This window comes from Odocoileus virginianus, chromosome 5 (genome assembly GCF_023699985.2).
Source record: "Odocoileus virginianus isolate 20LAN1187 ecotype Illinois chromosome 5, Ovbor_1.2, whole genome shotgun sequence".
NCBI classification, from domain to species: Eukaryota; Metazoa; Chordata; class Mammalia; order Artiodactyla; family Cervidae; genus Odocoileus; species Odocoileus virginianus.
In genome coordinates, this window is record NC_069678.1 from 82,907,543 (window position 1) to 82,928,483 (window position 20,941).

Here is a 20,941-nt window from a genome sequence, read left to right on the forward strand (position 1 = left end):
GTTGTGGCAAGCAGTGGTTATTCTTGGTTGCGGTGCACAGGATTTTCATTGTGGTGGCTTCTCTTGTTGCGGGGCACAGACTGTAGGATGCAGGGGCTTCAGTAGTTGTGGCTCTCAGGCTCTAGAGCACAAGCTCAATAGCTGTGGCCCACAGGCTTCCCAGGTGGTGCAGTGGTAAAGAATCCACCTGCCAAGGCAGGGGATGAAAGAGACTCACTTTCGATCCCTGAGTCAGGAAGATCCTCTGGAGTAGGAAATGGCAACCCACTCCAGTATTCTTGCCTGGAAAATCCCATGGACAGAGGAGCCTGGCAGCCCATGGGGTCACTCAGAATCAGACATGACTGAGCATACAGCGTGCACACATAGCACGTGGGTTTAGTTGTCCTGCCGCATGTGGAATCTTCCCTGACACCTGCATCAGCAGGTGGATTCTTAGTCACTAGATCCCCAAGGAAGTCTGGGATTTTATCCTCAGAATGAATTTTTGAAGAAGTCATTATTACCATCCCCATTTTATTTATTTTTACTTTTTCAGATTTCTTTGTGCGGACCATTTTAAAAATGTTTATTTTTAATTGGAGGATACTTGCTTTATAATATTGTGTTGGTTTTTGCCATACACCAACATGAACCAGCCACAGGAATACACATGTCCCCTCCCTCTTGAGCCTCCCTCCCACCCCACCCCTCTCGGTTGTCACAGACCACAAGGTTTGAGCTCCCTGTGAAAGTGTTAGTCACATCTGACTCTTTGTGACCCCATGGACTGTGCCTGCCAGGCTCCTCTTGTCTATAGAATTCTCCAGGCAAGAATGCTGAGTGGGTAAACCGTTCCCTTCTTCAAGGTCTTCCCAACTCAGGCATTGTACCTGGGTCTCCTGAATTGCAGGCAGATTCTTTTTTTTTTTTTTGGCAGGCAGATTCTTAAGCCTGTGTACAGCAAATTCCCACTGGCCATCTATTTTACACATGATAATGTGTATGTTTCAATGCTACTCTCCCAGTTCACCCCACCCTGTCCTTCCCCCACTGCCTTTTATGTGGACTCTCTTAAAAGTCTATTGAATTTGTTATAATATTGTTTCTGTTGTTTACCTTCTAGTTTTTTGGCCTTGAGGCACTTGGGATCTTAGCACCCTGACCACAGGTGGAACCTACACACCTTGCATTGGAAGGTGAAGCTTTAAGGACTGGGGAAGTCTCAGCATCCCCATTTTATAGCTGAGGTAACTGTAAGGCAGGGAGGTTGTTATTCAGTCACTTAGTCATGTCCGACTCTTTGTAACCCAGTATACTGCAGCACACCAGGCTTCCCTGTCCTTCACTATCTCCCAGAACTTTCTCAAACTCATGTCCATCGAGTCAGTGATGCCATCCAACCACCTCATCCTCTGTAGTCCCCTTCTCCTCCTGCCTTCAGTCTTTCTCAGGATCAGGCTCTTTACCAGTGAATCGGCTCTTCACATCAAGTGCCCAAATTATTGGGGCTTCAGCTTCAGCATCAGTCCTTCCAGTGAATATTCAGGATTGATTTCCTTTAGTATTGACTGGTTTGATCTCCTTGCAGTCCAAGGGACTCTCAAGAGTCTTCTCCAGCACTATAGTTCAAAAACATCAATTCTTCGGTGCTCAGCTTTCTTTATAGTCCAACTCTCATATCTGTACATGACTACCAGAAAAGCCATAGCTTTGACTAGACGGACCTTTGTTGGCAAAGTGATGTCTCTGCTTTTTAATATGCTGTCTAGTTTTGTCATAACTTTTCTTCCAAGGAGCATTTTTTCATTTCATGGCTTAAGTCACTGTCAGCAGTGCTTTTGGAGCCCAAGAAAATTAAGTCTATCACTGTTTCCATTGTTTCCCCATCCATTTGCCATGAAGTGATGGGACCATATGCCATGATCTTCATTTTTTGATGCTGAGTTTTAAGCTAGCTTTTTCACTCTCCTCTTTCACTTTCATCAAGAGGCTCTTTAGTTCCTCTTTGCTTCCTGTCATGAGGGTGATATCATCTGCATATCTGAGGTTATTGATATTTCTCCTGGCAATCTTGATTCCAGCTTGTGCTTCATCCAGCCCAGCGTTTCTCATGATGTACTCTGTGTATAAGTTAAATAAGCAGGGTGACAATATACAGCCTTGATGTTCTCCTTTCCCAAATTTGACCCAGTTTGTCATTCCATGCCCGTTTCTAACTGTTGCCTCTTGACCTGTATACAGTTCTTGCAGGAGGCAGGTAAAGTGGTCCGGTATTCCTATCTCTCTCTCTCTTTTTTTTTTTTCTATCTCTTTAAGAATTTTCTACAGTTTGTGGTGATCCACAAGTCAAAGGCTTTAGTATAGTTAATGAAGCAGAAGTAGATGCTTTTCTGGAATTCCCATGCTTTTTCTATGATCCAGCAGATGTTGGCAGCTTGATCTGCTTCCTCTGCCTTTCCTAATCCAGCTTGTACATCTGGAAGTTCTCGGTTCATGTATAGTTGAAGCCTAGCTTGAAGGATTTTGAGCATTACCTTGCTAGCATGTGAGATGAGGACAATTGTGTGGTAGTCTGAACATTCTTTGTCATTGCTCTTCTTTGGGATTGGAATGAAAATTGACCTTTTCCAGTCCTGTGGCTTCTGCTGAGTTTTCCAAATTTGCTGGCATATTCAGTGTAGCATTTTAACAGCATCACCTTTTATGATTTGAAATAACTCAGCTTGAAGTTAAGTAGACTGAAACAAACACTGAGCCTGAGGATATTTGCGGAATAGAAGAGTGAATGATGAACTGAAAGAGTAAAGGACCGGGAAGGACTACGTTTGTATGTTAATGATGCCTTTGACTTTCACCTCTGAGTCAGGCGCATTCCAGTCTTTGCCTATGGACTAAGCTGCTGAATGTAAACATCTTTCTCAGGAGCTCTGGGCAAAGGGCCTGATAACTAGCTGCCCAGGAAAGAAGCTGTGCTCTGTAAGCAGCAGAAACACATTGACACATCCTGACCTATTCAGCTTGGATCACTGGGGGGAGCTTCTGCAGCCAGGTCAGTCTAAGTACAGAGAAAGAGAATTCAGGCTCAATTCAGCCTTGCAGACAAAGTCAGTTGGAAAGACCAGTGCCTCCTGGACTACAAAATATAAAAATGCTCTGAGGCAGACACACACATACCCACAAATACACCCCGGATCTCTACATTTAACAGAAACAGAATTTTTCTTTCTGGCTCTGAGTCACCCTCCCGCCCAGCAGAGGATGGCTCAGCATTCCAGCAAAGGCACAGAAGCCATGGAGAGGCACAATAGGAGGCGCCCTGTGGGCCCACTCTACATCACATTCACTCCTTTTCCCCTTGCTTCCACCAGCTCTTCTCCTTGGCTTGTTTTTTGTTTGTTTTGTATCATCTTTATCTCAGGCACCAAAATATCTTCATCTCCAAGCCAAATCCCCTCCATTCTTCAAGACTTGACTCAAATTCTCCCCATGTACATTCCTTGCTGTTGTTGTTTTTTGGCTGAGCAGCCTGTGGGGTCTCAGTTCCCCAGCCAGGGATTCAACCCCTGGCCCTTGGCAAGTGAAAGTGGAGTCCTAACCACTGGACTACCAGGGAATTCCAGTGCATTCTTTTATTTAAAGACATTTATTTATTTTTTTAAGACATTTTAAATAGGACCTATTTTGTGTTCAGAGAAGGAAATGGCAACCCACTCCAGTATTCTTGCCTAGAAAATCCCATGGATGGAAGAGCCTGATGGGCTACAGTCCATGGGGTCACAAAGAATCAGACATAACTGAGTGACTAACACTTTTTTGTGCTGTCTCTGGTGATACAAAGATAGACTGACTCTCTCCCACTACTTGGACATTTGAAGGCACCTTGAACTTAGCAAAAGCAAACTCTTGATTCTTCTCTAAACCTGTTTCTCCCTCATTCTTGAGCATTTCAGTAAAAGCACCAGTCTCCATCCAGGTGTACAGAGTCTGTGTTGATTCTTCCCTCTTGCAGCCCACATCCAATCCTACTGACCTTACTTTCAAAACTCTGTCCTGAACCCTATTCCTCTTACCTCCCTGGCACTACCGTCCCATTTCAAGCCATATCACATCTCTCCTGGACCCCTGCAACCATTGCCCCTTTCAATCTGTTCTCCATACAGCAGCAGGGGTGATCTTTCTAAAAAGCAAATCTGAAATAACAACTCTATTGAGAACCCTTTAAAAGCTCCCTGTGCCTTCACCATGAACTCCAAGCCCCTTGCCATGACCTATCAGGCCCTGAGTGATTTGGCAACAGGCCACTCTCCACCCCATCCTGCCCCGCTGTCCCTTGCTGTCTGGGCTCCAGCCATACAGGCCTTTGTTCTGTTTTTCTAAAACACTTTTTAAAGGAGCTGTACTCCCTGCTGCCTCAGGACATCTGTTGTTCTTGTTCAGTCGCTAATTCTTGTCTGACTGTTTGCAACTTCAGGGACTACAGCATGCCAGGCCTCCTTGTCCCTCACAGTCTCTCAGAGTTTGCCTAAGTTCATGTCCATTGAATAGGTGATGCTATCCAACCATCTCATCCTCTGCAACCCTCTTCTCCTTTTGCCTTCAATCTTTCCCAGCATCAGGGTCTTTTCCACTGAGTCAGTTCTTCCCATCAGATGGCCAAAGTACTGGACCGTCAGCTTCAGCATCAGTCCCTTCATTGAATTTTCAATGTTGATTTCCTTTATGATTGACTGATTTGATCTCCTTGCAGTCCAAGGGACTCTCAAGAGTCTTCAACACCACAGTTCGAAAGCATCAATTCTTCAGTGCTCAGCCTTCTTCATGGTCCAACTCTTGCATCTGTACATGACCACAGGAAAGACCATAACTTTGACTAAATGGACTTTTGTTGGCAAAGTGAGATCTTTGCTCTTTAATACGCTGATTAGATTTACTAACGGAGAGGGCAATAGCAACCCATTCCAGTACCATTGCCTGGAGAATCCCAGGGACAGAGGAGCCTAGTGGGCTGCCGTCTATGGGGTCGCACAGAGTCAGACACGACTGAAGCGACTTCACAGCAGCAGCAGCAGGTTTACTAAAGACCATTTCCTCATAGAAGCCTCTCTGACTCCCATGATGGTTCTGTGTTGTTCTCCTTGCTTTAGGCACTTTTCTTGGAGAGTATCTAGGAGAGTCTGTAATTACATAAGTGCGTTAAGATCTCTGTGACTAATGTCTGTTTCCGAACATACAGTGAAGCCTCTAAAGGAAGGGACTTTTGTACACTCCAGCAATATGAAACCACACAGGTTGCGCTTTGTATAATGCTTAAGCATTCAGGCTCTGGAGTCACACAGATCCAGATTCAAATTTAGATTCAACTTCCCTTGTAGCTGTGTGGCTTAGGGTGAGTTACTTGACCTCTCTGAATCTTAGTCTTCAGCTGCAAAAGGAGATACTGATATGAACTAATCTACAAGACTGTTGGAAGAATTAAATCTCAACAATGTAGGTAAAGTGGTTGGCACATTTAAGTGGTTAGTGATGCTAGCAGGCATTATTATAGCACATCATAGATGTATACCATGTCTTTGTTGGATTTAAATCTTTGGGACCACCTAGGAGCTCAGATGGGAGGAACTGCAGAGGCTGCCCTGAAAATGTGCCCGAGGGAAGGCTAGAAGGGGCCATCCCTGGAAAGAAGCCTGGGACACAAGGTCTTTGTGGGGGCTCATTGAGGAGTCTGCTTCTGGGGCCAAAAACCTCACTGCAGGTCAAAGTCTAGTCCAGATCCTGGCTGATCCTTCTTTCTTTGTTTTAAAAACTTTACGTATTTATTTTTGGCTGCACTGGATCTTTGTTGCTCTGTACAGGCTTTCTCTCGTTGCAGAGAGCGGGGGCGACTCTTCACTGTGATGCTCAGGCTTCTCGTTGCGGTGGCTTCTGTTGTTGCAGAGCACAGGCTCTAGGGTGCGTGGGCTCTGCTGCTCCATGGCATGGGGAATCTTCCAAGACCAGGGATCAAACCTGTGTCCCCTGCACTGGCAGGGGGGTTCTTAACCACTGACCGTGAGGAAAGTCCTGTTTCTTCTTTCCTTAAGAGCTATTGTTCCTTGGTATATCTTCATATGAGCCATGCCTTCCATCGGGGTGGGGCACGGGGAGACAAGTGGTTCATCAGGGAGAGGGTAGTTTGGTGTGGTGGATGCTGACCCCATCCTAGATGAGGAGGTTGAGGGTGGGAAGACCCTCTAGGATCTGACTAGGGTCTGTGCTTAGTGTGAGAGGTGAAAGGAAGGGAAGGACCTCAGAAAAGCTGGGAGTAGAGATGCTAAAGGTTGGTTGCTAAACATGGCAGTCCAGCCATGTTGTCGTTTAGTCGCCCAGTCATGTCCGACTCTTTGCAACCCCATGGACTGCAGCACGCCAGGCCTCCCTGTCCCTCACCATCTCCCAAAGTTTGCCCAAGTTCATGTTCATTGCATGGGTGATGCCATCCAGCCATCTCATCCTCGGACACTCTCTTCTCCTTCTGCCCTCAATCTTTCCCACCATCAGGGACTTTTCCAATGAGTCATCTGTTCGCATCAGATGACCAAAACACTGGAGCTTCAGCTTCAGCATCAGTCCTTCCAGTGAATGTTTAGGGTTGATCTCCCTTAAGCCACTGATTTTGGAGCCCAAGAAGAAAAAATCTGTCACTATTTCCACCTTTTCCCCTTCTGTTTGTTATGCAGTAATGGGGGCGGATTTTAGTTCAGTTCAGTTCAGTCGCTCAGTCGTGTCCAACTCTTTGCAACCCATGGACTGCAGCACGCCTGGCTACCCTGTCCTTTACTATCTCTTGGAGTTTGCTCAGACTCATGTTCACTGAGTCCATGATGCCATCCAAGCATCTCATCCTCTGTCACCTCCTTCTCCTCCTGCCCTCAGTCTTTCCCAGCACCAGGCTCTTTTCTAATGAGTTGGCTCTTCACATCAAGTGGCCAAAGTATTGGAGCTTCAGCTTCAGCATCAGATCTTCCAATGAATATTCAGGGTTGACTTCCTTTAGGATTGATTGGTTTGATCTCCTTGCTGTCCAAAGAACTCTCAACAGTCTTCTCCAGCACCACAGTTAAAAAGCATCAGCTCTTCAGTGCTCAGCCTGCTTTATGGTCCAACTCTCACATCTGTACATGACTACTAGGAAGACCACAGCTTTGATTGGATGGACCTTTGTCAGCAAAGTGATGTCTCTGCTTTTTAATACTGTCTAGATTTGTCATAGCTTTTCTTCCAAGGAACAGGCATCTTTTAATTTCATGGCTGTAGTCACCATCCGCAGTGATTTTGGACCCCAAGAGAATAAAATCTGCCACTGTTTCCATTTCCCCCCCATCAATTTGCCATGAAGTTATGTGACTGGATGCCATGATCTTAGTTTTTCAAATGTTGAATTTCAAGCCAGCTTTTTCACTCTCCTCTTCATCAAGAGACTCTTTAGTTTCTCTTCAGTTTCTACCATTATGGTGGTATCTTCTGCATATCTGACGTTATTGATATTTCTCCTGGCAAACTTGATTCCAGCTTGTGATTCATCCAGCCTGGTATTTTGCGTGATGTACTCTGCATATGTTAAATAAGCAGAGTGACAATATCCACCCTTGACGTACTCCTTTCCCAATCTTGAACCAGTCTGTTGTTATCCTTTTGTGTGCTAAGTCATTTCAGTGGTATCTGACTCTTTGCAACCCTTTAGACTGTAACCTTCCAGGCTCCTCTGTATATGGGATTCTCCGGGCAAGAATACTGGAGTGGGTAGCCATTTCCTTCTCCAGAGGACCTTCTCGACCCAGGGGTTGAACCCACATCTCTTATGCCTCCTGCATTGGTGGTCAGTTTCTTTGCCATTAATGCGACCTGGGAAGCCCTGTTATCCTCTTAACAAACACTTATTGAGTCCCTCCTTTAGGCTGGGAGACAAGGGTCCTTATCTTCAAAAAGTTCACAGTCCAGCGGAGGAGACAGATGAATCACACAATAATTATGCCAGTTCTCCACCGCTGCCTACATAATTTCTTTTTTTGCCCCCCATCTTAGTATGTGAATAGCTGAAGAAGCAAGAATAATATCAGCACAGTGATATGGTTACCAGACCCACAGCACAGCTGGATGTGAGGCTGTCTGGTCGAGGGTGGGGAAGACAGGGGCCAAAAGAGGATTCTGTGAGGATTTGTCCTGACTCAGGTGTGCCAGAAAGGGCGTCCAGGCAGCTGCCACCACAGCCTCTGCATTTGTCTACCACGGACACATTCTCATAAAGAAAGTGCCCATCAGAGGGAGAGAAACTAGAAAATGCATTTACAACAGGGAGCATCGAGGGGCAGGCCCTGGGGCAGGCCGAAGGGCTTCACCCATGTTTGAGAGGGGCATCCTCCCTAGAGTAGGGGTATCATCTGCCTTAAACAAATGTGTACTCCTTTCATCCTCCTCCCAAGGGCTGGGCCACACCCCCAAAAATAGCCAGTCCCAGGCAGCCGCCACGTTCTATGCCAGAACTGCCTTGAGAGGACCAAATGACAGAGTCAGCAGACACCTTAGGGATGTCACTGAATCTGGGCCTCAAAATGTCCCCACTCAATGCAGAGACCAAAGGCCATGGGGATGCGGCCTCAGCCCTCATGAATCTGACAACCCGACTGTGGAGCAATAGCCCAGGTGCCTATGCTATTGGGACCCCTAAGCGTTCCTGGGAAGGCTTCCTGGAGGAGATGACATCCTGGACTCAGGAGGCCTGGGGCTAGAAGGCAGTCAGCGAGGTGGTGGGCTGAGTTTCCAGGCAAAGGTAGGGAATGATGTGTGAAAAGATGGGAGAGAACTAGGCACTCGAGGGAAATACACTTCATTGCCCTGGAGTGACAGGGCAAATCCAGCAGGACCTTGTAGCCTTTAAGGAATTGGGTTACATTCAGGACTTTCCTGGTGATACAGTGGTTAAGACTGCACTGCCAATGCAGGGGGCATTGGGAACCTGGATTACAGGGCTTTCCTGATGGCAAAAATGGTAAAGAATCTGCCTGCAGTGTGGGAGACCTGGGTTCGATCCCTGGGTCAGGAAGATCACCTGGAGAGGGGGATGGTTATCCACCCCAGTATTCTTGCCTGGAGAATTCCATGGACAGAGGAGCCTGGTGGGCTACAGTTCATAGGGTTGCAAAGAATTGGACAAGACTGAGCGAGTAACACTTTCACTTTCAAAATAGTTCTAAGGAGGGTTGACAAGATCAGGTTTGCTCTTCGGGAGATGTGCTGTCTGGAGAATGAATGGGAGAACCATCCAGGGAGGGGGCAGTAATCTGTCCTGCAAGTGGGTGGAGGACCCTCATTTGTCCTGGAGTTTCCAGAACCTTGCCTATGTTCTTCTTGGCCCCAACTACTAGCATGGGAAAAATAGCATGGAGATTCCTTTTTTACAGTTGAAGTCCAGAAAAGTGTGTGTGTATATGTGTGTGCACGCATATGTGTGCACTGGGGTGGGGATGGAGAGTTGCTGCAAACAACAACAATAATAAAACCAAACATAAAACCAGAGAGCATCACCACCTGGAAAAATCATTGCTAACATTTTAGTGTGTATCCTTGCTTGTGCTTTTTTCTTTTACACGTGCCCTAAGAAACTGTCAAAATACAAATTCTGATTCAGTAGGTCTAGAGTGCGGCCTGAGATTCATTTTCTAAAATGCTCCCAAGTGATGCAGATACTGATGGTCTCCAAATTCACTTGAGCCAGGCTGTAGGCTATGTTTGTGTGTGTGTATTTTGGGTTGTTTCTAACTTTTCAGTATTATAAACAATGCTGCCATGAATCTTTGCCTATAGATTTTTTAAATTTAAATTTCCTTCATATATATTGTAAAATTATATCACTGAATCAAAGGCAAAGCATATTTTACAGCCTTTGATAGACAAGACAAATATTCCCCCTAAAAAGATAGAAGCCGATTATATCCCTACTAGCAATACACATGTGTGTGCTAGGTTGCTTCAGTCATGTCTGACTCTGTGACCCTATGGACCATAGCCCACCAAGCTCCTCTGTCCATGGGAGAGTGGGTTGCCATGCCCTCTTCCAGATCTTCCGGGCCCCAGAGTCTCGAACCAGTCTCTTAGGTGTTCTGCAGGTGGGTTCTTTACCACCAGCGCCACCTGGGTGCTCAAATCCCCACAGCATATTAGCATATTTTTGTCCACTGATTGTTGCACACTAGTACCTCACTGTTTCTTCGATTGTACTTCTTCGATTAATAGTGAGGCTGAGTATTTCCCCCTATTTTATTGGCATTTGTGTATCTTCTTTTGTAAATTGCCTATTTGTGTCCATGCCCGTTTTTCTATTAGGGTGTTTACTTTTGTTTTATTGATTTGAAAGATTTAGATTTAACCCCTTGATTGTTACAAAGGTTTTGTAAGGTGCGCCTGAGAAACCATGATATTTACATAAAGCTGGAGTGAAAGGTTCAAGGAGACATGAGCCAAGAACTGAAGAAGAGCATAACGTCTAAAGTGCTGGGCTGTGGACCCTGGGAATGCTAAGAGCCTGCACTGCCTGCCTTACAGCCCTCGTTCTAGAAGCTGAGATGGCTGGACACATCAGATAGTGTTTCCTCCCTCTCAGCAGGGCTGGATGGGCAAGCTTGCTTTTGATCTTAAATTTTAGGCTTCATTTAGAGTCCAATCAGCTTTTCTTTCTTTTACATTAACATACATTCTTCAGATAAATTGTTGTCAATTTTATCAATAAAATCTGCAATCAGAATTGAGGACGGAGTTTTTAAAAAATAATTTAATATCTAGTGGAGGAAAAACAGGGACTGGCACTAATTATTATTTTTTTGCACTAATTAGTTTTAAGAAAAACTATAATGATGGGGGACTAGCTAGCTGTGTCAGATAATGAAACAAAGCCACACAAGTTAAATGAGTAGTTCTGGTTTAGACTAGATGAACAGACAAGTGAAACAAGCCTCAGGCCCAGAGTACAGAATAGACTCTGTACTTGTAATAACTTCAAATGTGATAAAAAGGAGGCATTACCAATCAGGACAGGGAGAAAGGTGACCTAAACAAATAAGTATTTGGGGAGAAAACCCCAATTTAGATACTCACATTAGCTATACTCCAAGGGATTTTCAAACAAGAGACGTTCTGAAAGATAGTAAGTAGATGATCTCAGACTGATGGATAAACCAGGGCTGAGAAAACCACAAGCCCAAGATCCCTGAGTCAAGGGTCATTCTTCCCAAGTGAAGCCTGAACTGGGTTTAAGTTCAGAATTTACAATAAAAAAAAAATCAAATTGGTGATCAAGCAAATATCAGGGTAACTTGATAAAGAAACCTGTTAGCAAAGCATCAACAGTGCCATACAACCCTCCTCCTTCAACAACTGGTTCATACAGTACTAGAAACAATAGCTTTAAAAGTTTCTGGAAACTTTTTTTTATCTCATTGAAAAGCATGCGGGATCTTAGGTCCCAGACTAGGGATTGAACTCACAACTCACACTCCCCTGCTCTGGAAGTGCAGAGTCTTAACCAGTGGACCACCAGGGATATCCCCAATTTTGTTTTTTCAATAAAGAAGCCTATGCCAGACAAAGTTAAAACTGAGAGTGAATGTGAGAAAAAGATATTTTCAGGAATACAATAATCAGAAAGTTTATAATCCTATGAGAAAAAATTTGTAAAAGGTATTCTACCAAAGTAAAGAAAAAGGCTCAAAATGCTAAATAAGAAACTGTGGCAGTGGAGTGTGCTCCAGAAGGGAAGGAAATAAGGAAAAAAGTAGAGTTATTTGAAATTGATGCTTGAAAGATTTTTCATAAACATCCAGTTAAAATGCTGTTTATAGGTTTTTTATATTTAGGACCAGACAATTATACTAATAGATCAGAAAATATTATAAACCTTGACAATGCAAAATAAAAAATGGTAGTTAGAGGAAGGAGAATCAAGGAGAGTAGGCTAATTTTCTCATTCTCCATAGAGGGTAATCGAAAGGATACTGCTCAGGGTGATAAATCAGGAAATAAATGTTTAAATATGTTGTTTAAAGTCATGAGCGAGCTCATAAAGAATTAAAAGAAATATATGACAAAATCAAGAGGAACAGGTGGGAGTTCACCTAAATTGACCAAATTCCACAGGTTTTATTGTGAGGACTCACCAGGTATATTACTATGCAACTTAGTGTGGGAGATGTACTGCTCACACCCAAACGACTAAAATCAGAAGCTCTAGGAAATGAAACTGTTGTGGGGAGGAGGGAGGAAAACTTACCTTTGGTTTTGTATTTTTTAAAGACTGTTGGAATTATTTGAATTATTTTTATTAAAGAAAAGGTGCGCATCTGCTTTTCGTTTTTGGCCATGTTGGGTCTTCACTGCTGTGCGCGGGCTTTCTCTAGTTGTGGAGAGCGAATGCTACTGTGGTTCCTTGTGCCGGCTTCTCTTGTGGAGCACAGGCTTTGGGGCTCCTGGGCTCAGAAGTTGTGACTCACGGGCTTAGCTGCTTTGTGGCAATGTGGAATCTTCCCAGGCTGGGATCGAACCTGTGACCCCTGCGCTGGCAGGCAGATTCTTATCCACTATAGCATCAGGAAAGTCTGTATCTACTTTTTCCTTTAGTAAAAAAGCTATACTAATAACCATTAAAAAAATTTATGGCATATCCATAACAGAAAAGTATGTAGCAGTTTAAAAACTGTTAAAAAAACTAGCATGGAAAGAAGTTCCCACTAATATGAAAAGAGCAATTTGCAGAAAGATATGAACAACAGGACGACAGTTGTATAAAAATAAAGTTTATACATGTTTTAAGATTCATATAAAATACCCAGAATAATATAGAATAAATTGGAATTCCCCCCAGGGAGTTGGGGGGCAAGGAAATGGGGGAAACTTTAATGTTTTACATCTCTATATGGAAGATTTCTGTTGTTCTAAAAGATGAAGTGTTGGGACTTCCCTGGCAGGCCAGTGGTTAGGACTTGGCGCTTTCATTTCAGGGGCATGGGTTTGATCCCCTGGTCAGGGAACTAAGATTCCCCCCAAGAGGCAAAGCATGGTGAAATAAAATGAAGTACTGGTTATACCATTTTAAAAGTCTGTCCTTTTAAAAATATTCTTTACAGAAAATTTAGAAAATTATAAAGAAAAAAGCCACCCACACTCACAGCTCTTGGTGTATTTCCTTCTAAATATATTTTTTTTCCTCTATGCATCTGATTCTGTCTCTAGCTATGGGCAGGTAGCAGTGGGGAAAGAGCCCTGGAGAGTCAGGCAGGCCCTCCTGAAATTTCCAAATTCCTCCAAATCACTCAGCTCCTATGCACAGCTTCCCCTTCTCAACAAACGGCAATTTCATCCTTCCAGTTGCTCAGGCCAAAACTGTGGGGTCAACCCTGACTCCTTTCTCTCACCCAATCCATAAACAAATCCTCTTAGTTCTGCTTCCAAGACAGAACTGGTATCTGGCCACTGCTCACACCTGGATCTCTGCCAAAGTCCTCCTGTTGGCCTCGAAGCTGCCCCATTTCCTCTCCAACCTCATCTTCCACTGCTCTCCCACCCCCTGCTTACGGTGTCACAGCCACACATGCCTCAACCCATGAGGCACATTCCTGCCCAGGGCCTCCACTCCAGCCGCTCCTCCAGCCTGGATGCTCATTTCAAAGACCTTCAGGCCAATCCATCACCAGCTTTGTCTTTCCTCAAATCCCATCTTTTCAACGCTGCTTCCTCTGACCACCACTGGATTATTAACCAAACCTTCCCCATGTACCTATTCTAATCCCCCACCCCATACATAACACCTATCACTTGCCAACAAACTATATACATGTATTATTTTTCACATGCATGTTTCCTCCTGCTAAGAGGATAAACACCACTCGGGCAGAAATCTGTGCCCTGATGTGAGTAGCCCATGGCGCGTGCTCAAGTTATTTGTTAAATGAGTGAATGAGGCCTGATGTTCTCATCTACAAAGTGGTCTAATAGGACCCACCCCACACATTGCTGTGAGGATCACATGAAAAATACCTATTTCAAACTACTTGCACAGCAGGGTCCTGCAGCCTCAGAAACCCATGGAGTTTGGGCTGACTGTGAAGGCCTGGCCAGGTCTTGTCAGGACAGTGTCATGGTCATGTCTGCTAAGAGAATCATTCAGGTGGCAATGCTGAGGATGGGTTGGCTGGGGCAGGGCTGGGGGCAGACAGACCAGGGAGCTGGATGACAGCAGTCCAGACAGGAGAAGGCGGGTCCTGGAAATGCAGAGAATCAAACAGGTGCAGACGAGGCCAAAAGGGCAGGGTTTGGTGACTAGTTGTGAGGGTGATGAAGAGAAGAGGTGCCTGACTGGGGAACCTGTAGATGGGGTGCCTCACACTGTGATGGGGAGCCCTGGAGCCTCGAGGAGTGGGCTGAGAGAGGGTGACAGCTCAGAGGAGAGGGCCTGACACCAGGCAATAGAAAGGGCAGGGACTCTGGAACTAACCAGGTGTGGGTCCCAGCTCCGGCACTGACTTACCCTGTGTGGTCTGGCTGCTGAGTTGTTCTGAGGCTAAGTGATCATGCCCATAAGCAGTGTCTGCAGAGTCTGCCAAGTACAGTTCATATACTGTTGCTCTTCAACTGACAATCTGATACCTACCCTCACTTGAAAATGTTTAATGGCTCATTATTAGGAAATTTAAATTTAATATCAAGAATAATCCAATGATGGCACTGTTTTTCTGAATGAAAAGAAATATGCCAGGCACTGAGCTAGGAGCTAGAGAAACCACGGCCACCAGAGACTGCTGGCAACACTGGGGAGCAGTGAGGGCCTCGAAAGCATGGTATAGAGCCTCTGTTCAGCATGGTACAGAGACTTGCCACCCAGCAGGGAGTCCACAACCAGCTCAAACGCCTTAGCTGCCTTTAGTCTCCTTATGTCTGTCTACCCCATTCATGGGTGTTCTCTGCAGTCTATCATATTTGTTAGTCTGTTTCTTGCTTCCAAGCCTTTGTACAAGTTACTCTTTCCATTGGAAATGCTGTTCCCATCTTTTGAAAGAAAGCCTTACTTAGCATATCACTCAGAATCCAGCTTACGTCACCTCCTCTAGGAAGCCCTTCCTGATCCCGCTGCAGGGTGAGGTGCTGCCGTAGCACCTCTGTGTTGGGCTCACCACAATACTCTCTATAGTTTGGTCACTGCTGACCACATGTATTTCTCTTCTCCACTTGTTCTGGACCGTGTTTATCTCTTGTCCCCAAAAGTTCCAAGGTTCCAACCTGGTAGGACTTATCTGATTACCAGTGGAGAGACCACTACAAATGTTGCTCTGTGTCCAGGAGCCGGATGGCCACACTGGGTCTAATACCCACACTGCAGGAATTACGAGTATCCTCTAACCAATTTCCATATGGTCTTGGCTGCCACTGCCACAGTGCCATTCTTTTCCTTACAGCAGGGGAAAAGGAGAGGGAGGAGGTGAAGGAGAAGGGGATGTGGCGACCCAGAATGTGGCAGGGGGTGTGCTGCCAGCCGGCAGAGCTGGGACTCATGTCAGGGTGCTCCCTCCACACACTTGGTGGCTCAGTCATCAGGCTCCCATCTGAAACTCATCACCATCCCGGGAGCCTGTCTCATCACCAGATCCTCAGGACAGTCACACTGTCTCCTGAGGGGCAGGAAATTGGCAGAACCCACCCTGAGGGACTGACAGCCCAGACTCGCATTCCAGAAAGAGTGGAGACAAGAGACCCGATTTGTAAGAAATCTGATTATTCAAATTTAATACCATCAAGAATTATGCAATGATGCTGTAGTTTTCTTAACAAATAGAAAACAGACTGTGTACAACAGTGAACTCTACAGCACTAGCATCCACAAGGTAAAAATGAATGTCTCATTCAACATTACCAACCCTGGATTGTTGATCTTGACAGCCTAGCTAGATCTGGGGACGTTCGTCTCGCGTCCCTCGGCTAAAACAGCTATGCACCCTTCCCGCCCCCACTTACCTACCTAGATAGTGCTGCCCAGAGGAAGAGGCCCTCTCCCTGCCCCTCAGCAAGCCGAGATAATAAGAGTTGAGGATAGTACCATTGAGAGAAGTCCAGTAGTCTTGCCACATTGGTTTAGGAGGGCATCTTGAAGGAGTGGGAAAGAGCGCTCCTTGGGGGCTTTGAAGACAGCTGCAAACCAGGGAAGGAAGTCATCTGGCCCCCACTCGGAGGACAGACATGTGCTACCAGGCCCACTGGCCTGGACCTGAATGGCCAGCCGCACCCCTGCTTGACCCTGAGGGGTGTGGGGCGTGGCACACACCCTGACCAGTGCCCACGGTCTGGGCCACATGGCCAGACCCACAGCCTACCAACACCGTGCCATCCTGCAATGCTGGACAAAATGCAGGCTCTGTGGACCCAGAGGGAACCCCCAGGCACCCAGAGCCACCTACCCTCTCAGGGGTTTGAAGAAGAGGCCAGGGGGTGCCTCTCTTTTTTTTCTTGGGTTTTCCTTTTTTTTGGATTTTTTTTGTTTTTCGTCTTTGCTTTATCTTTAACCTTTGCAAAACACGATGGTGATGAGGAACGCCTGCTCCCCCAGACACATCTGTGGTTCTGGGCTGTGAATGTTACACACGCACTGGAATAGACAACTGGGGGTGAGGGCTTCCCATTTCCTCTCCCCCACCACGGTCTGTGGGGCCTCAAATAAGGCTCTTACGGAAAAATGGAACAGAAATTAAACCCCCCAAATGTGTTTCCCTGCACTTGGCTGAAATAGGGTCTTGTCAGCAGGACGGGAAGGGCAGCCGGGTCAGCGGTGCCTCCGCTCAGGCTGGCGGCCCCGGCTCCACACACGGGGAAGGCACGCTCCATCCTGCAGCAGCGAAAGTCGTACCAGAGGAAAGGATCCAAAGTGAACTCAAGGAGAAAACAAACTATTCCCCCGTCCCCCACAGCAGCCCAGTCTGCAGTTAAGAATTTGCAAAAAGAAAAGTCAGAGGGAAGAGGCTATAATCCCTGTCTACCCCACTTAACGTATAAAAAGGGAGGCTTCGCTCCCATCCCCCCACCCCATGAGAAGAAGCATGAGAACCGGCAGCAGAACAGAGAGTTCGCAGTGGCTCTGGGGCGGGCCTAGAGGGCAGAAACAGGGCTGTGGTGCCTGCCTGCTGGCCCGCCCCCTCGCCCAGGGCAGTTCTGGGCTCTCTGTGCGGTGTGGCAATGTTCCTGAAATGCTGTGGTCCCAACAGCATCTGTGCAGGAGGGCTGGACGATGGTCTGTATGGCTCAGAGGAGCTAGGTCCCCTCCGGAGCCCCCAGGCGGGGGTGGCGGAGGAGAGGGGGCGGTAGTTACGTTGCATAGTGGTCAAAGCTGCCGAGGTACTCCAGGGCCGCGCGGTAGCACAGCTGGTACTGGTCCTACGGGACAGGGGGCCAGTCAGCATGGGCGGATACCCCCTACACGTGGCCAAGGGCACATGCACTGCAGCCAATGGCTCATGGACTTAGCCTCTGCTGGCCAGGAGCAGGGGCTGGACCCAGATATCTGCTCGGGCTTCCTCCCTGCCACCCCAGTCTGCCCCTAGATCGTGTACCCTTGCAGGGACGGCCACGTGCAACCCTAGCTGGGAGCTGGGCATACCACCGGCACCCAGAGCACAGCTGCTGACGGGGAAGTGGGTCCAGCTCACCCCTCCCCTGTGCTTTGGGCAATACCGGTGGCATGTGTCTGGGAGAAGGCAGCCTCAGCCTGGCCAGTGGCCTGCATACCTCCGTCTGCACCATGGCTGGGCGCTGTGTGCGCAGGGTCTTCACGGTCTGGAACATGTCAACCACACCTTCGTAGCGCATCCGCTCCAGGACGATGCTCAGTGTGATGAACACCCCGGTGCGGCCCACGCCAGCACTGCCCAGGGAGAGCACTGGGTCAGGGCTCCCGCCCCCAGGCCCCTGACCCGCCCAGCCCTCCGCGGGGCCGGCCCCACCTGCAGTGCACCGTGATGGGCCCATCCTGCCCGAACTGCTCCTTGGTCTTGTGCACCTGCCCGATGAAGTCGATGAAGCCCTCGCCCGTTTTAGGCACGCCCTGCTCCGGCCAGTCTGTGAACTGGAACTGCCGGATCGTCCTCGATTGCCCATCCTGGGAGAGGTGGCAGGGCTCGGGGTCAGGGCTGGACTGGCAGCAGCCCCTGGCCAGGTGGGCAGGGCAGCTGCACAGCTAAGCACCCTGAGGCCATCCTGGGAAATGGGCTCGCCGCCCCCCCCACCTGACCTTAGATTCCTACAGTTGGAGTGGGGGTACCATGCAGGCAGCCCCCACCCCAGAGGGGCTCAGGCAGTGTCACACACATGCCTTCAGGCACATATACACACTCCCCCATCCACTCACCCGGGCGTCCGTGACCTTGAACTCACGCAGGATATACTGGGGCATGTTGTACTCGGCCATCGGGTCGACGACAAAGTACTGGTAGCGGGCAGAGCGCTCTGCAGGCCAGTACTGGTGGCATTTCTCCTGTGGACAGAGGGCCCGGCCCTGGGGTCAGGAGGGGAGGAGATGGGGAGCGGAGGAGGGGGGAAGGGGAGCTCCAGATTTCAGAGGATTTGGGAGCGGAAAGCCGCAGGTGGTGGTAAGGGTCTGAGGCTATGCTCACGGGGCCGGGAGGGAAAGGCCGCGACTGAGGAGGGCCACTGGTGTGCTCACCCTGCCCATCTCCCGAAGCCTGGTCAGCATGACGATGATGGTGGAGTTGTGCTCCCACAACATGCGCCAGAAGTCCTCCGTGCTCTCCGCCAGAGGCCCCTGCGTGGCTATGTAGGCCTTCTGCTGCCTGGGGCGGACACAAGACTGGACATGTTGGAGGTGCCTCTGCCCCCAGGGTCTCCCCATGGCTGCCTAGTCCCTTGGGGCCCCACTCAGCTCACCCCTCCTCTAAGAAGCCCACCCAGCTCTTCCGGGCCAGCCCGACCCTGGTGTGCTCCCCACTGGCCAGGTGCAGGCCCAGCTACTCGTGAGTGTGGTGGGCAGTCACGAGCATGCTGACCTATAGCCATCCAGGAAGCTGGCGTTGATGTAGTCGGAGCCCTCCACGCCGCGGATGGGCTGCAGACACACACGGGTCAGTTCGTAGGGCATGATGTTCACCAGGCGGTTCTTGAACTTGTTGCAGGGCAGGTTGGCGCTGATGAAGCGAGATGTGTGGGCCTTGGAGTTGGCCAGCAACTAGCGAGAGGGAAGGGCTGGTCAGGCTGGGCTTCCTGGGCTGGGGCCGGGGGGGGGGGGGGGGGCATCCCCATGACCCAGTCCAGGCACTGGAGCCAGGCAGGCCCAGCCCCGAGCCCACCTTGAACTCCAGCTCCATGGCAGTCACACTCTCCCCGGGAGGCACTTGGCCCAGCTTCTGGATGTGGGCGTAGAGGCTGCGGGCGGGCACCTCCGTGTGTCCACACGTGGCGGCCTCCAGCAGCGCCTCGTGGATGAACACATACTGGTCCTCAGTCTGTACCATGTAGTTGCGCTGTGCCCGCATGCACGTCACGTGGCCGTAGATGTCCACCGTCTTCTCATGCTTCATCCGCTCCAGCATGGCGTCGATGACGATGAAGCAGCCCGTGCGGCCCACGCCCGCGCTGCAGGAGCAGGACTCAGCCTGGGCAGAGGCCTCCCTCACCTCTGACCCACCCCTGCTGGAAGCCCCCCACCTCACCTGCAGTGCACCACCATGGGCCCTGCGTCCAGGGGGTTGCAGGCCTTGACCCGCCGCAGGAAGGCCAGGATAGGGGTCGGGTACTCGGGGACTCCGTGGTCTGGCCAGGCCATGAACTGGAACTGACGCAGCTCCCGCTTCTCACTGGAGCCACTCTGCGGAGGACAGCAGCAGAGATGGAGTGAGTGACCAGGAACTATGCCCGCTACAGCCTGCCCCGACACTGAGGCCAGACCCCGGCTCTCCGACGGGACTCAGAAGTCACACAGGAAAGCCTGAAGGAGCTCGTGTGCTGCTTCTGTCCATCCGGCCCATGGCACCGGCCGGCATGGCCTGCTCACACCTCCAAGCCCTGACCTCCAACACTGACTCCCACTTGCCCCCGCTCCCCCAGCACACCACACCCAGACCATGGTGCTCACAGGCTCCAGGCTGGGGCCAGGCACCAGGGCAGGGCTGTACCTTGTGGAGCGCGAAGGTGCGCACAGTGTAGGTGGCCAGCTCCACCGTGTCCAGCAGGGTAACCTGGATGAGGCCGTAAGTCTCGGTGCCACGAGCTGGCCAGTACTGATCACATTTCACCTGCAGAGGGACAGCAGGGGGAGCGGGCAAGGGTGTTAGAGGGACTCAAAGGCTCAGACAGGCAGGGCCCAGGGCAGGAGCTGGCGGAAGGTCCAGCTGTGCTAGCTGCCAGGCCCCTAGCCCCCGAGATCTCAGATTCATCATGCCACCCCCTCATGAGACCCTCAGGGTCTCACACTAGGCCGCCACCCCTGCCCTTGCGAGGGGAATGAGGGACGTAATTGAAAATCATTTATTCATGACCAGATCGCACCAGGTGCGTTTTCTGCCAAATTTACCCATAACGTTTATACACCATTTTCAAGCTCTGTAAATTTTATGTTCCAGTCAATGCTTTGCTGTGCAAAAGCAAATAACAGCAGCTCTTTCCACTAATTAACTTAGGAGATGTGTTAAGGCCCCAGCAACACTCCAGCATCTACGGAACACGTGAACGTCCCAGAAACATGCAGTAACTGGGGGACATATTAACATTCTTGGAAAATGACAGCATCTGGGACAACATATTAACACGGTAGGAAACCACTGGCGTCTGGGGAACATGCCATGTCCCAGGAGCACCCAGCAGCTGGGATAGGAGGACAACCCAGGAGAACAGTAGCACTTGGCAAGTCCCCTGAAGGGCGTCTTCCCACAGGGACGGGCAG

At 48.9% G+C, this 20,941-nt stretch overlaps 1 protein-coding gene across 13 annotated transcripts in view; it reads right to left on the reverse strand.

Annotated features, from left to right (window-relative positions):
• Window positions 1-15,758: 15,758 nt before the first annotated feature.
• Window positions 15,759-20,941, reverse strand: part of PTPRF (protein tyrosine phosphatase receptor type F) — an 83,949-nt gene continuing 78,766 nt past the window's right edge. For all 13 annotated transcript variants that reach the window (XM_070468298.1, XM_020914787.2, XM_020914785.2 and 10 more), the window contains 9 exons: window positions 20,175-20,294; window positions 19,713-19,867; window positions 19,350-19,635; window positions 19,050-19,228; window positions 18,710-18,836; window positions 18,395-18,520; window positions 17,991-18,145; window positions 17,776-17,911; window positions 15,759-17,424 (listed from right to left, as the gene is read on the reverse strand). In XM_070468298.1, coding sequence (XP_070324399.1) covers window positions 17,356-17,424; window positions 17,776-17,911; window positions 17,991-18,145; window positions 18,395-18,520; window positions 18,710-18,836; window positions 19,050-19,228; window positions 19,350-19,635; window positions 19,713-19,867; window positions 20,175-20,294 — 1,353 coding nt within the window. In that variant the 3' untranslated portion in view covers window positions 15,759-17,355. The remainder of the gene's footprint in view (window positions 17,425-17,775; window positions 17,912-17,990; window positions 18,146-18,394; window positions 18,521-18,709; window positions 18,837-19,049; window positions 19,229-19,349; window positions 19,636-19,712; window positions 19,868-20,174; window positions 20,295-20,941) is intronic.